The sequence below is a fragment of the Silurus aristotelis genome, assembly GCF_946808225.1.
Source record: "Silurus aristotelis genome assembly, chromosome: 16".
In the NCBI taxonomy this organism is placed as follows: domain Eukaryota; kingdom Metazoa; phylum Chordata; class Actinopteri; order Siluriformes; family Siluridae; genus Silurus; species Silurus aristotelis.
The window spans coordinates 13446854-13462255 of NC_139589.1; the positions used below are offsets into that span (position 1 = coordinate 13446854).

General features: G+C 37.0%; 1 protein-coding gene across 1 annotated transcript; it reads left to right on the plus strand.

Moving 5' to 3' along the window:
* Positions 1-2290: 2290 nt before the first annotated feature.
* On the plus strand, positions 2291-7676 carry rtn2b (reticulon 2b). The gene is made up of 7 exons (XM_083565374.1): positions 2291-2429; positions 4085-4292; positions 4818-4956; positions 5979-6048; positions 6146-6192; positions 6272-6330; positions 6937-7676. The coding sequence occupies exons 1-7, from the start codon at positions 2417-2419 to the stop codon at positions 7034-7036; spliced, it is 636 nt and encodes a 211-aa protein (XP_083421500.1). The 5' UTR covers positions 2291-2416; the 3' UTR covers positions 7037-7676.
* The last annotated feature ends 7726 nt before the right edge of the window (positions 7677-15402 follow it).

A 15402-nucleotide genomic window follows, 5' to 3' on the forward strand; every position in this document is an offset into this window, starting at 1 on the left:
GGTCTCTTCCCAGCAAAGATTTTAAACAGACTGGGGTTTCAATATGTTCTTTTCAAGCTATTTAAAAAAAAAGCACAAAGAATAAGGCAGAGGACTGTAGATGCGTGGTAGGCCAAGGAAAATTAATGCAGCAGATAAAAGACACAACATGCTTACTTTACTTTAACATCGGAAGATGTCCGGTAGTGCATTAAGCAAAGAACTGGCAAAAACTGGTAGGACCATGGCACAGCCATCTTAGAGAAGTCTGGTCAGAAGGGGTTTTAATGGAAGAATTGTGGCCAAAAGCCATGTCTTTGACATGGAAACAAGGCTAATGCACAAAAAACATAGAAACCGGGGTGCAGTAAAATGGCAGTAGGTGTTCTGGACTGGGTTTGCAGAAGGGCTGGAGCAGGTTACACTAATAAGTGTCTGAAGACAACAGTGAAGCCTGCTGGATGTTTCCTGCAAGTTTGGAGCTGCATTTCTGCAAATGGAGTTGAAGATTTAGTCATGATTAATGGTGTCCTTAATGCTGCGGAATGCAGACAGATACTCCATAATGCAGTACCTTCAATGAACCATCTGATTGGTCTAAAATGTATTCTGCAGTAGGACAGTGATCCCGCACATACAGCCAAAATCATTAAAAACTATTTTCAGTGTAAAGAAGAACAAGCAGTTCTATAAGTGATGGTTTTGTCCCCCACAGAGCCCTGATCTCAAGATCATGGAGTCTGTTTGGAATTACAAGAAGAGAGAGATGGATTTGAGGCAGCCAACATCCACAGAATATGTTTGAAACAACCTACATTGTATAACTATATATACAAACCATAATGTGGACATAATTCATGGACCTTATAATGACCTTATAATTAAAAATAACCAAGCTTTTAAAAAACCAAACATATACTCACTATAAAAAGGAAGTCCAAAGAAAAAGCAAACATGTAACTTAATTAAACAACATTTGCTGCTGTTAGAATTTTAAAGATTTATTAATAGACAAATAGAAACTAAAATCACTAAGCTCTAAGTGATTGAGCATGTGTTATATAAGATGCATCAGAATCAAATTTTTTCAAGGAGCACGTACTGCAGCTGTGAACTGCATCCAGCTTGAGGTTTATTCAGACATAAAGATGCTATTTTTGGACATGTCAAGGCTATTTTTAGCCATCTGACTCATCTCTGTGGACTGATACTGGAAAAAGGGTGCACTGAAAGATTATTGTAATGCACATACTGCCATAATAGATTATGACCATGTAGAGTTTGTACTGATTATAGGAGAGTTGATCCTTCCATCCATGTTCAATAACACTTATCTTACACAGGTTGACAGGAGAGCATGGATCTTATCCTATAGGACTTGGGACACAATGCCAAGAAAAGATCTAAAAAAAAAAATTTTTTAATATCAAATATGTACTTTTTGCTAAACATTTTCAATTGTCTTGACTATTAATCTGACTATTTCTCCATTTAAGTTCTGTTATATATATATATATATATATATATATATATATATATATATATATATATATATATATATATATATATATATATATATTTAATTTCAGTTTTGTTATATTTGATATACAATTAACACAGCCCACAGCTGAACAAAAAACATCTAACACATAAAACAGGTGTTTTCAACAAAGGTACAGTACATATTGATTATCTAGGATATTTTAAACTATAAATTTCCATATTGGCCCATATTTTGGGTTGTGTTAATATAAACAATGCATGCATCAATATTCGGACCTCAGATGCATTTCTCATCGTGGAAAGTCTTGAATCGTATTTTACAAATTCTAACTCAGAAAATAGTGTCCACATTTCCTTAAAGTGAACTTGATTTAGTCATCTGAATTAAGGTGCCAAGAAAATCTGCAGAATCTGAATACTGTCCTCTCATATGCCAATATAACTTGAGAATCTCTAACTTTGAATGCAAGATGGAAATAAGTTGTGGTTCAATTGAGCAAGTCATCACTGAAAAGACAAGACCCATTTAAATGTTTATTAATTATTAATGACTGGCATTTAATCTTTTACCAACAACCCTAGATAGTCATTGATTAGCTGTTATAAAGCACTAGAGCTAGGGATTCAAGACCTCTCTACACACAGGCACATTTTGAAGTCCTAGAGTGGCTCTGGGGAGAAGAAATAGGGAGTGTTTTTTGTGTGTAACAGCATGTGGTGTGTGTGTGTGTGTGTGTGTGTGTGTGTGTGTGTGTGTGTGTGTGTGTGTGTGTGTGTGTGTGTGTGTGTGTGAAGATGGGGTGTCCAATTGGTGGGGGATATAATTAGGTCTGGTCAGCTCTTTACTGCTGACAGTGCTAGGGGTGGCCAAAAAAAGCCTGCTGGGTCTGAGGAGTGCAGGGAGGAAAGGGGGTTTGGCGTGAAAACAGAAGAAATGGCCAGCAAAGGTGAGACACATCCACCCGACCCAGGAACTGTAACCAAACTCACATAATATATAGAGAATTATATAATGCTTTTGTGATTATAAGTGTAGTAGCAAGTGAAGGGGCTTTTGGCAGCACTTTGGCAGGAGTGTTTAGCGGAGCTACAATAAGACTGCTGACGGGTCAGTTCATCACAGCGGGCTTCCTTACAGGATATTGGCAACCAGAAGGGAACTGATGGATGGATTACCTCTAAGCCTTGGGCTCTTGAATATACTGTGCTTCTTTTGAATGTAATGTTTAAGTAATGGAGTTGAAACCCTGTCTTTGACCTGTTTCGGCTGTGCCACAAGATGACTACTTGCAGTGATTTAATCTGGTCCAGCCATGTTAGCCTAAATTAAGGGGTTTGTTAGCAAGGCTGTGAAACTTATGTTTTATTGTGTATGTACGTTTCCAGGAGGTTGTGCTTGAACAGCGATTCACCTGTGCTTGCTATGGCACAGGCACCTGTTTGCTGAATAATCACAAGCAACAGCTGTTTGGATCTGTTATCTTAATGTGAAGTGCAGAGATATTATTGGTACTTTGCACAGAGCTGCTGTACTATGTACCTCTACACTCTTATGAATTCAAAAGAGCATCTCTTAATTTGTTGTTGCTGTCTTGTTTTATATATATTTGCCTCTCAGGCTCTACGTGGTTTCATTCTAACATTACAGTACATGAAAATGTGGGCTATTGAAAAAAAAAGGATGAGAATTAAAGAGTGTTATTTTTTTGAAGGCCAGATAAAGTATACTTACATACAGAGAGCTTCTAAAGTTGATTGTTTGTTTGTTTGCTTGTTTGTTTGTTTGTTTGTTTGTTTAAAATCACCATAATCCATTTGTACAATTCCAGCATTTTAAATTTTGAACATACTCAATATGAAGTCTGAGGACTGATCTTGAGTACTACACTGTGAAGAACTTTAGCAATACTACTGTCCAATTAAATACTGAAAAAAAAAAAAAAGACTAGACACTAGAACAGCAAAATGTCTTAGACACGTATTATAATTATTTTGACCATGGCACTGATTAATATTTAATTCTGATTGTACAGAAGTGCAGCTGCAAATCATAGACATAATATTAAAGTTTTCATATTAATAAATATTAATGCAATGCATACTTCCTATAGTAAAAGCTCATTCTCAGAGATGGATATAGTGAACATTCCAAGTGTGGATGCATTTATTTATTTTGAGCTTTGACAATAAAAAAGTAAAGGTAACTTAAGATTTTCCAACTGGTGAAATTCTTTAGGTCAGAACTTAACTCTTTTCATTGTTTCAGTAATATGAAAAGCTGAGTTTAACTTTTTATTTGTTTGTTGTTTTTCTCCTTGTTTTCTTATTAACTTTAAGAAGGGGAGGGTGGCAACTGAGTATACAGTGTTTCTGGAACATATCTGGAAACTACTATATGCAACTGGTTAATATGCTCAGATAACATGCTTAAAACTAATTATTATTTGGTATCCTAGAAGACCAATATTGGACTAACCACAAACTCTACCCTTACATGTTAGAACACTGTCCATTTAGACCAAGATATCATTCTGAGCATTCTTGCTTTTCTTTAATTAGTATAATGTTTGCCATTCAGAATTTGTTCTTTTATTCTTATCAGTGGTGGACCTGTTGTATTGGCGAGATGTAGGGAAAACAGGGCTGGTCTTCACAGGGCTGGTGGTGGGCTTAGCCTGCCTGTTTCAGCTCAGTGCCATCTCTCTGCTGTCTAACCTGGGCCTGGGCATCATGGCCTTCACCCTCCCTGTGCGGCTCCTCTTCAAAACAATGGACCTGGTCCGTCTTAATGATGGAAGTCATCCCTTTCAGTAAGTATATTCACGTCAGCATGGGCTTTTAATATTTATATTTTAGTATCCATAAACAGTTTGTCCATCACTTGACTTTTTTGGTTTGTTTTTAAAGCATTATATTTGCAACATGTCATATTACCCAGAAATTACAATGCATCTTAACTTTTTTGTCCTGAAAACCATACCATGTCAAAAACCACAAAGCTCCGACTGTTACAAAATACTGACTTCGTCACCATATCAATGATTACACATGTTTTTTTTGCTAAATACTTTTTAAAATATATTATGTGGTGACCCCACATACAACTCTTAGTAAAGTAATAACTTTTCAATATTAAAGAATTCTGTAGTGTTTTCAAATATGGAAGAATTAGTTAGATCCTTTCTGTCACTCAGCAAAATTGGGAGATGATAAATCTTATAAATGTCAGCTGATGTTTGGTTCTTCAGATCCTAGAGCTTAATGGAGTTTGGATGAATTCCAGGATATCCTCTTGTGATCTAATTATAGTTTCCTCCTTCTGTATTACTTTAAAGGTTCTATTTGGACGAGGACAACACTTTGACAGATGAGACCACAGTTCGTGTTGTGGAGAAGATTGTGCTCCTGATCGCTACTTTAATCGCAGAGTTGAAGAGACTCGTCTTCATCGACAGTATAATAGACTCGCTGAAGGTCAGAATACATGAGAATATGTGTGCTCTATGCACAGATATATAGCATAAGCTGACCCACTTCTAAAACAGGGGAAAAATATATTTAAATAGGTTACAGTATTAACAAAAATGTAAGAATTTAATTCAAAATATTACACACATCTCCAAATGTATCCATAATAATTTTTAATAAAAACAAATAAAGTTCCTAGAAAGTTCCTAGATAGACAATTACACTTTTTTTATTATATAGTACACAGTTATGTTCCCTTTCGAGTGTGGTTCCTCTCAAGACATCTCCTTCATGTCATCTTCATGTCAGATTTTCCTTTTCTACATCCACTTGGTCTTGCTCATTAATTGTTTAAATTTGCGTTATTATTAATTAAAATTGATTTGGAAAAAAAACAAAAAACTAATATTGTCAGTCCATTTTCACTTCTTTATACTTAATACTTTGGTAAGTTTATTAGGCTAGTCATAGCATAGATAAGTAGAAAACATAAAATAAAAACTAAAGAAAAACTGATAGAATGAAACACTGAAATGTACTTTAGCTATATTAGTTTTTACTCATATAAGCTTCATTTTATTATGGAAAGTTTTAAGTGTTCATAAACAAAGCTTTCTATGAACCAAGTTTGTAAACAGGATCATCAGGGTCATTAGCTGTCAGAATTAGTTATGATATTAAGATAAATATGTAAACTAGAGTTTTGGTCACAAGGTGAAACTCAATATTTTTGTTAGTTCACTAACATCTTTATTTGCTGTAAAGTAATGACTGAAGTGGCTTCTAAAAAATAGCACGCATTTTAGATATTGTTATACGCTAAATTAAATGATCTGGCTGTAATTAGATTTTTATTTATAATCCTTGAATTTATATGTGTATACTGTACCAAAATAATATATGAGTAGGGAACATATGCAAATAATAATAGAAATATAGAAATAAATGCTTTTAATTTTGCTCCCCCAACTGATCTAATATTTGGTATTATATATATATATATATTTATATTTATGTTTTATACATAGTTTATTGTGCTGCTGTACCTGTTGACCTACGTTGGGGTAAAAGCCAATGGTCTTACTCTTGTAATTTCTGGTAAGAGCTTTTTGTCTAATAATAATTATTTTTACTACACTTTAATTTTTTTTATGCAAATGTAAATTTACTTGCTTGTGGTCTTTGCTTTTACCAGGTGTGATTTGTGCTTTCTCTTTGCCTTTGGCATACCGACTTCAGAAGGTAAGATTTAGAGAAATTAGATTATTAATTATTCATTGTCTTAAACTACTCCTAATATAACTATCAATAATTTTGACAGGACCGGATTGACAGGATAATCTCTGCAGTCCAATCATTGGTGACAAAAACAAAGGAGATGTAAGAACTTTGGTGATGATAATCATACTAACAATTCCAGTGCTGTCCAGTCAAGATTCATGATAAATTCCTACCTGGATGAATGACAGTTCACATTTTGCTGAAGCCAGAAATATTTTATTTATAATAATAGTGTATGAAAATAAGATGTAAAAGGTATATTTTGAAGGAAGAAATAATGATCATTTACACCATTTCCCTGGTCAGAAGGCTATTTTTGCTAATATGTAATTAAACTCTATTTACCAGTTTAGAAGAATTTGAAATTAAACTATTAATAACTATAAATCATTTTTTGAGACAATCCTGGTGCATTTGAATGTGGACACAAAAACTGTGACATTTTAATATCTACACAACAGTTCGCTTTTTACATGATTGATAAAGACACAGAAAGTGTGGATTTAAGTACAACAATGGATTTTTTAAATGGATGCACCTTTTACCCCATCAGTTTATACTCAATAACACATAATGACAAGCAAAATTGCGAATTTAATACAATTCAAGAAACAGGTGCTCTCTTAAATGTATATTCAGTCACTTTATTCACTACCTTGTCTTCTTTTTATTTTAATGAGATTTTATCTTGTCTTTGTTTCCCAGAGTTGAGCTTGTGATGTCATTAGTCAAACCTACTCCTCCTCCACCAGCTCCAGCTTCTGTGCCGGCTCCTACAACCAAATCCAAACTCAAGACCAAATAATGAGACTTATGATTGGGATGGAGAGATGGCAGCGAAAAGGACATTTAGTCTTATTGTACTGTTATTGTTGGGAGGTATTATTGATGTTGGAAAACATAAGAAGTGGAATGAGATCAATTTCTATATTGTGCTAGAAATGTGCTGGAATTTATTACAGTAGTTCTGCAGCTGGTCTCTAAGTCAAGTGCAAAAAAAAAAAAAACTAAAATCAGTGAAAAAAGGTTCCTTGTTGGAACATGCAAATAATTTATAGTGTAAATTTACTGTAACTATTGAATTAAAGAAATCGTTTCTAATGGCAGGCTACTATGTGACTTTAAAATTGCTTTGGGCTTAATTTCTGATGCAACATTATCACATATGGGTGGTGTAACGCATAGCATCACTGTGGCATAGCTCCAGGGTTGATCCTGTCACTATCTGTGTAGAGTTTCTGGGTTCTCCCAGTGTTTTTGTGGTGTCATCTGTATTTTCCTGTTTCCTCCCAGAAACATGTAGGGAGGTGTGAATAAGTTTGCAAATGTGTGTGAGTTTGTATAAGTAATTGGTGCCCTGTGATATACTTTAATGTTTAATGTTTTCAGGATAGCCTCCAAATCCACAGTGACCTCGACCACAATAAAGTTCTTACTGAATTAAATACTTATCGTTTGTTATCTTGAAAAGCATTAGCATTAAATAAGCATTAGATGTAAGTTCCCATATTTTTATCTCAAAATTAGACCCTGATTTCATGGGTCTAATTTATTCTTCCTTTTTTCTGATGAATTCTTATTTTCTTCTATATAGATATGCCACAACAGAAGGTTTCCTATTTAGAAAAGTGATTGCTTAGGAAAGCTAAAGAATTCGACAGAATCCCCAGAGAAGCGCTTATCTATCTATAAACATATTTAGTATATGTTTAATTTATTGGTTCTGGTAACTCAGTCATTAAGTTTCCACACTGGTGAGTTGGAAGGTTTATGGAATTCAAATTCTGAGGAGACACTTAAAAAAAGCTAAGAGCTATGCAACATGCCTTGGGGAACCCTTATACTGTAGATTATTGTCCAAAAATGTTGAAGGTTATTACAGTAATGTGAGGAAAGTAGGACACCGCCATACTGTGTTCCTTCCACTAGAGGGCAGAACAAGACCATGCCATTTTCAACAAACAAGCACAAATTGTTGCGAATTATTATTATTATTATTATTATTATTATTATTATTATTATTATTATTATTATTATTATTATTATTATTATTATTATATTGCATAATGGAGTATGAATGTCCATGGACAGTCTAACTGAAAAGTACAACAATGTATTCATTTCCATATTAATTAAGATACCTGCCATTACATCTGGTCTGCTTCTACTGTACTGAATTATCCCTGATAAATTACAAATGTCATTTTCTTGGCAATTTACCAGGTTTTGCCTAACAATTTTCAGACAATTTTAGTTGTATCTCTGAATTTGCTATAGTATGTAGGTGTAACTTGCATGCCGTTGCAATAAAATAACGAGGAAAAAAACCAAGAAAAAAAATGCATCTTGTAAGTTTACTGAGAAACCACAAAGTAGAAACTGTTCTGCAGATTTTTCTGTATCAAAAAAAGTGTATAGCTTCACCTCAGACATTTAAATACTGTTATTAATCTTAGATTATGAGAAGTGTCTGCGGTACAGGTCCCTATCCCCTTAATAGAGAAACAATTCTTAATGCACATTATCATATGCTTATGATATATCATGCAGCTGAGTCTACTGTAAAAGAGTACCAATTAAACTTAAGCCTTTGGGAGTTGAAAACTGTAACTGCCATTTTATCTTTGAACACCAGCTCGGAATGGTTGATGGGAAAAATAGGAGAGTAATATTGTTGTCACAGTTTTATTTGACAGATTTAATACAAAGGAGCCACTGTCTGTTGGTCAAAATCTTATATGAAAAGTTTTACACTGATATTTATATTTAAAGATTTATCTTTGACATGACCATAAAGTATCATTGTCTCTTTATTGATTTGTTAATACTGATATGTTGGTCCTTGTGTCCAAATAAGTAGTGTACCAAGAATCAGACAACAATGATGTCATGTCTGTGGTGTTTGAAAGCAAACTAGGAGCAAGCCGCTACCCCACTAGCACAGAAGAAACATTCGTTATTCATTAATTTATAAATATATGACTCCAGAGCTTTTGTTTCCAACCTCAAAGCATGCCTGTGCACACTGCATGAAGTTGTTTCTAGAAGCAGACTTGTTCCGGGTAACTTTAAGAGTGCCCTTGTCTCTTAATCATTATTGATCTGTTGTGTGAGAGGTGAACAGGCTAATGTAGAATTCTGGTCAGGTACTGTCAGATTGGATGCTGTCCAAGCAAAATTCACCCAACTGTGCACGAGCACAAGGACAGCCTCTCAGGAGCAGGAAATATAGTGCAGATTCATCACAAGCCATCATTTAAAAGGTGAGATGTGGATCTTGTATTTGTCTAAGAATTTGATGTTACAATTTACAGTAAGGATATTAAATGACATTACATCTCGTGGAAAAAAATGGCTGGCAATCGTTTAACATCATTAATCAAAGGAAGTATTTCAAAGAGTTTTCAGTTCCTTATATGTGGAGGAAACCTGAAGCATTGAGCAGATCAGATGTGTCATTTTATCCATGAGGAGATCCCGTCAGATCACCATGCCAGCATTTCTGGGGTTTGTGGCTTTTTAGAGCCAAAGGGTGGAAATACTATCGGGAGGTACGTCAGCATGAACAAGATCCGTTTCTCGTCCTTGACCAGAAACATCTGCAACAAAAAGAAATAGTGGGAAAAACAAACAAAACCGTGCTTCATCCTTTGCAATGTTGACACATATATTTCCACATAAACATGTACATACCTAATGCCTCACACACACACACACACACACACACACACACACACACACACACACACACACACATAAAAAAACACACACAGATGTGCATGGGCTGACTTTTGGCTAAAACACTTCTCAACATTAATTACCTGATAATAGATTACATCACACAGGCACAATACACAAACACACTTATGTAGACCATTATTATGTTTATGTGCATGTGGACTGTAAAAGGAATCCAATCCAATGCCATCCCAAAAGTTTATAGTTATGTAAACACAAACATTCACAGTGATTGAACAAGGTCAGTTATTTACGGACTAAAAAACAGTGAGGAAAAATAAGGATGAACGGAAACAATAACGGGATGGTGTGATGAAACAAAGTGACTCTTTTTTTTCTATAGAAGCACATCCTGAAGTGCTTTTATTCTAACCACTGCAGTGTACAAAGCACTGACTCTAGAGTCTCCTTCTATTATTGTTAAATAAATGACCCCTTCACCATAATTTTAGAATTTCACCATATAAACAACAAACATTATTCTTTGTTCAGTCATTTTTTAAAATTACCTACTGTGTAGCCTCTGATTTGCAGCTTCATGACTTGGTGTCATAAAATATTCAACACTTCTAACCAAATTTTTTAAATAATTTTATTAGACCATGCTTTTAAGATAATTAAAAGCTGTGTTAATTAGCAATATTTTTTTTGTTATCATTTAAATTTTTTTCTTTTAAATAAATTCTTAATTGAAAACAACAACATAAGTCCTTGTTTTGTCCTTCCTTTAATAATCTCACATAACAGTATTATGTCTTTAGATGTTAGACCTCAGAAAGTCACATACCAGCACCAACAAGCTTCCACTGCTGGATCGATCTATCTCTCTATCTATCTCTCTATCTCTCTATCTCTCTATCTATCTATCTATCTATCTATCCGTCCGTCCGTCCGTCCGTCCGACCGTCCTTCCTTCCGTCCGTATGGCTCTCCGTATGGCTCTCCGTCCATCCGTCTGTCCGTCCGTATGTCTACACTTGTAGGAGAATAAAAGTACATCTGTGAAAAAAAAAGAACTGTGAGTTTAAGTATTAGGACATAATAATAACCATCTGGTTCTTATTATGACAGAATTGGGTAAAACTCAGATGAACTACACATGACATATTACACTGTATATTTTTTATTTATTTCTTTATTAATTTTGTGCAAAAATCAAGAAGAATGCAAAAACCATGTGTTACAGTTTTTCTCAGTTGCTTTAAAGCATTTCTCAGATCAGGAATGAAATTCTCAAAACTACTTGTTCAACCTCCACATTATTTAGTCACTTGTGCTCATCATAAGAACATTTCTTGTTGATTTGATCAAATTGTAAATGCTTTTGTACATTCATTTAATCGATTGTGTACAAGTTTCTGCTGTTTCCTACATTATCAGTTGTTTATGTCATGTTGATCAAAATATCAACAAAGTCTCAACCCCTAAAACATCTGAGCATCAGTTCATTGCATAAGTCATTGAGTGCAAAATGGTTAAACCAGTTTTAACCAAAATGGTTAAACCAGTCAGAATCTGTCATCTAAAATTTCTATTAAACAGATGAATCTTGAATGTCACTAATGAAGGACAGTGTATGGCATCAAATCAACCCATAATCAACTAGTTCTCTGAAACAAGTCAAAGGTGAATCCTGTGAACCTTCATTTGGAGAGTGTATACAGACAGAGTAAAACAAGTAATTCAAAATTCTGAAAATGGATGAACAACTAAGAAACAAATGAACACTTGTACAGTACAGTAAAAGTGTGAATCTCGTCCAGTTTAATGAAATCAATATAAATCAAATATGCAATCAAATAAATTAATTTGTGCTGTTGAAATTCATAGATGCCATACAGAAAAAAAAATAACATTTTGTGTATTTTCAGTCACTGTGATCCAAACCATAGTTTATATCAAGAAATCCTGAAACTGTGCGCCGTCATACTGACAACATGCCTAAACATTTTGATGCTTTTGTTTGTGAACATTGACAAAGGGACTTTTCATTCTGATGGGAATTGACATAAATACTTACTTTTGAGAGATGAACTAAGGATTTTGAGAAAAGTACAAGCTTTTGATAGAAATCCAATGTTTTTTGCTGTTTGTATAAATTGTTTTGAAAATATGAACTGATTTGCAAATATTAAGGATGATTTGAGAAATGCTTCAAAGCAGCTGAAAAAAATATAGTAAAAACTTCAGTTGTTTTTTTAGAGCTGCCTTTAGCAACAATAATGAAGTAATAGTGCTCCGTATGACCATCAGTCACTCACATCATTGCAACAGTATTTTTGGTCATTCTTCTACAATTTAGCTTCTGTTCAACAAGGTTTTTTATGCACAGCTCTCTTAAGGTCCTGCAACAGTCTTTTGGTTGGGTCGAGGTCTGGACTTTTAACTGGGTCACTGCAAAATCTTGATTTAATTTTGGCCAAGCTTCAGCTCTCATATAGATAAGATAAGATATACCTTTATTCGTCCCACAGTGGGGAGATTTCTTTAGACAGCAGCAAAGGAAAGAGATAAAAAATAAATGCAAATATATAAAAAGAATATACACATACTATAATATACAGTATATACACAGTACAATGTATAAATACAATAAGGGGAAGAAAAAAGTACGCATTGCAGGTAGTATTTCACACAGGTGGTATTGCACGTATTGCAGGTGATATTGCACATATTGCAGGTAATATTGCACATATTGCAGGTAATATTGCACATGTTGCATGTAATATTGCACACAGTAATGTTATTGCACAGCTAAAAAGTAATAACAGTGTTGTATTTTGGTGACTGGTTTTACTGGGAGCAGCTTTGGTTGTAAAGTCTAATAGCAGCAGGGAGAAAAGACCTTTTATAATGCTCCTTCAATCTCATTCTGTCTGCAGTAGAGATGCTGCTGCCCCAGCAGACCACGCCATAGAATATGGCTGAGGCCACCAGAGAGCCAAAAAAGGTCTTTAGTAGCTCTTCCTGTACTCCAAAAGACCTTAGTCTCCTCAGCAATAAGAGTCTGCTCTGCCCTTTCTTGTAAATTGCCTCAGTGTTGTCTGTTCAGTCCAGCTTGCTGTTTAGGTGAACACCCAGGTATTTGTAAGAGTCCACTCTCACAATGTCCTTTCCCTGAATGTTTACTGATGATAAAGTTTGTTTGTGCCTACGAAAATCCACTACCAGTTCTTTGGTTTTCCCCACATTTATCTGGAGGCAGCTCCGTTGGCTCCAGTCCACAAAGTTCTGTATAAGTCCTCTGTACTCCCTGTCATCATCATCCGTGATCAGACCGACGATGGCAGAGTCATCAGAGAACTTCTGTAGGTGACAGGTTGCTGAGCTAAACATGAAGTCTGCAGTGTAGACGGTGAAGAGAAACGGGGCTAGAACCATTCCCTGCGGGGCTCCAGTGTTGCAGACAATCATGGCAGACTCACAGTCCCAAGTCCCCACATACTGTGAGGTCTGTGAGGTAGTCCAGTATCCAGGCAGACGGATAATGGTCCACTCCCATGTACACCATCTTATCCCTCAGGAGCGCTGGTTGGATGGTGTTAAAAGCACTAGAGAAGTAAAAAAACATGACTCTCACAGTGCTCCCAGCCTTTTCCAGGTGTGAAATAGCCCGATTAAGGAGGAAGATGACTGCGTCTTCCACTTCAATGCCAGGTTGGTAGGCAAACTGAAGTGGATCCATTGATGGGCTCACCAGAGGTCGGAGATGAGTGAGCACCAGCCTCTCCAATGTCTTGATCAAATGCAAGGTCAGTGCTACTGGTCGATAGTCTCCGAAGTCTTTTGGGCCTGACGTTTTTGGAACAGGCACCACGCAGGATGTTTTCCATATCTGTGGCACCTTTCCCAGCCTCAGGCTCAGGTCAAACATGTACAGCAATATGCCGCACAGCTGGTCTGCACAGGTCTTAAGTAGCCTGGAGCTGATGCCGTCTGGGCTCACAACCTTCCTCGCTTTGATCTTCCTGAGCTCCATTCTCACCTGGGCTTCTGTTAGGGGCAGTGTGTATTGGTTGGAGTGTTGACTGGATGGAAACGGGAGTTGGGTGTGTTGTATATTGACTGTGAGTTGATAGCAGTACAGAGAGAGGTGGGGCTGAAGCTGCTTGCTGTGGAAGCAGAGAAGGTGGATTGCAGCAGGGGGGACTGGATGGGGGAAGGGGAGGGTAGCTAATCGAATCTGTTAAAGAATAGATTAAGATCATTCACTCACTTCTGGTCACCCTCAGCCTGAAAGCTGGGCCCCTTATGACCAGTAATGGTTTTGAGCCCCGTTCACACACCGCTGACGTTGTTCTGCTGCAGCTGATCCTCCATCTTCCCCCTGTAGCATGCTTTTCCTTCCCTGATCTTCTTTCTCAATTCTCTCTGGACAGTTTTCAGCTCTTCCTTGTTTCCTGATTTAAACACCCTCTTCTTTTCTTTAAGGAGAGTCTTTATATCAGGGTTGATCCACGGTTTGTTGTTGGGAAAACACCGTACAGTTCTGGTGGATACAGTATTCTCCACACAGAAGTTGTAGAAGATGTAGTCAGTAATACAGTCTGTTAAACTGTCAATATCCTCCACATGTGGATTGCACAGTTCCTCCCACATAGCTGTTTCAAAACAGATGGCCTTACATTTGATTATTGTCAGGCTGCAGACGCGGAAGCAGATAAAGTCCAATCATGTTCTTTATTGAGGTGCAAAAAACAAAACACTCATGCACCAATGAAAACAAAAGCAAACCCAGACATCCGCTCGTAACGAAGTATCCACTATGAGCGCGAATGTCAAACGCCTAATCCCAATGCAAGTAAAGCTTTCGGCAATGAGTACTTCAATAAGGAAATGGAGTTCGGAGAAATAGCCAGCGGTGAATCCCGGCATTTGAGCAGCCACGCGATTTACCTGCATGACAATACAACGACCGACAGCCTGTGACTCAAGAACGTGAGTTTATGTAGTCTGATCTTTCATGAGCCACAGCTGTCGGTAATCTTGGGAAGCAGCGTGACTGCTATCGAGGGGGGCGTGGCAGGGTGGATCTCTGACAGCTACAGACGGGGGCGTGGCAGGGTGAATCCCTGACAGCTACAGAGGGGGGCGTGGCAGGGTGAATCCCTGACAGTACCCCCCCATCCAGGGGCGACACCTGACGCCCCAAAACCCACCTATGCCAGGCGGGCCAGGGCACTCCGAGGAAGGCCTCCTTAGACGCCTGGGAGCAACGGAGGCCTGGTGAGCATCCTCTGCGGAGAGCCGGCATGGAACACCTTGCAGGAGGATCCGGAACGGAGCCACGCCCTCTGTGCTGACGGGAGGCTGAGTAAAGCCCCTGGCGGGGATTGAAGCCGGAGCGATCTCCATGGCGGGGAACCGGAACTGGACGCCAACCATGACAATGACCGGGGAGTGGAGGACGTCCCGGGCGGAGACCAGGAACGT

Excerpts from the sequence above, each read along its gene's own strand:
- rtn2b (XM_083565374.1), top strand. Across the intron at positions 4,293-4,817 it reads GATGGAAGTCATCCCTTTCA|GTTCTATTTGGACGAGGACA; the intron begins GTAAGTATATTC and ends ATTACTTTAAAG. Across the intron at positions 4,957-5,978 it reads GTATAATAGACTCGCTGAAG|TTTATTGTGCTGCTGTACCT; the intron begins GTCAGAATACAT and ends TTTTATACATAG.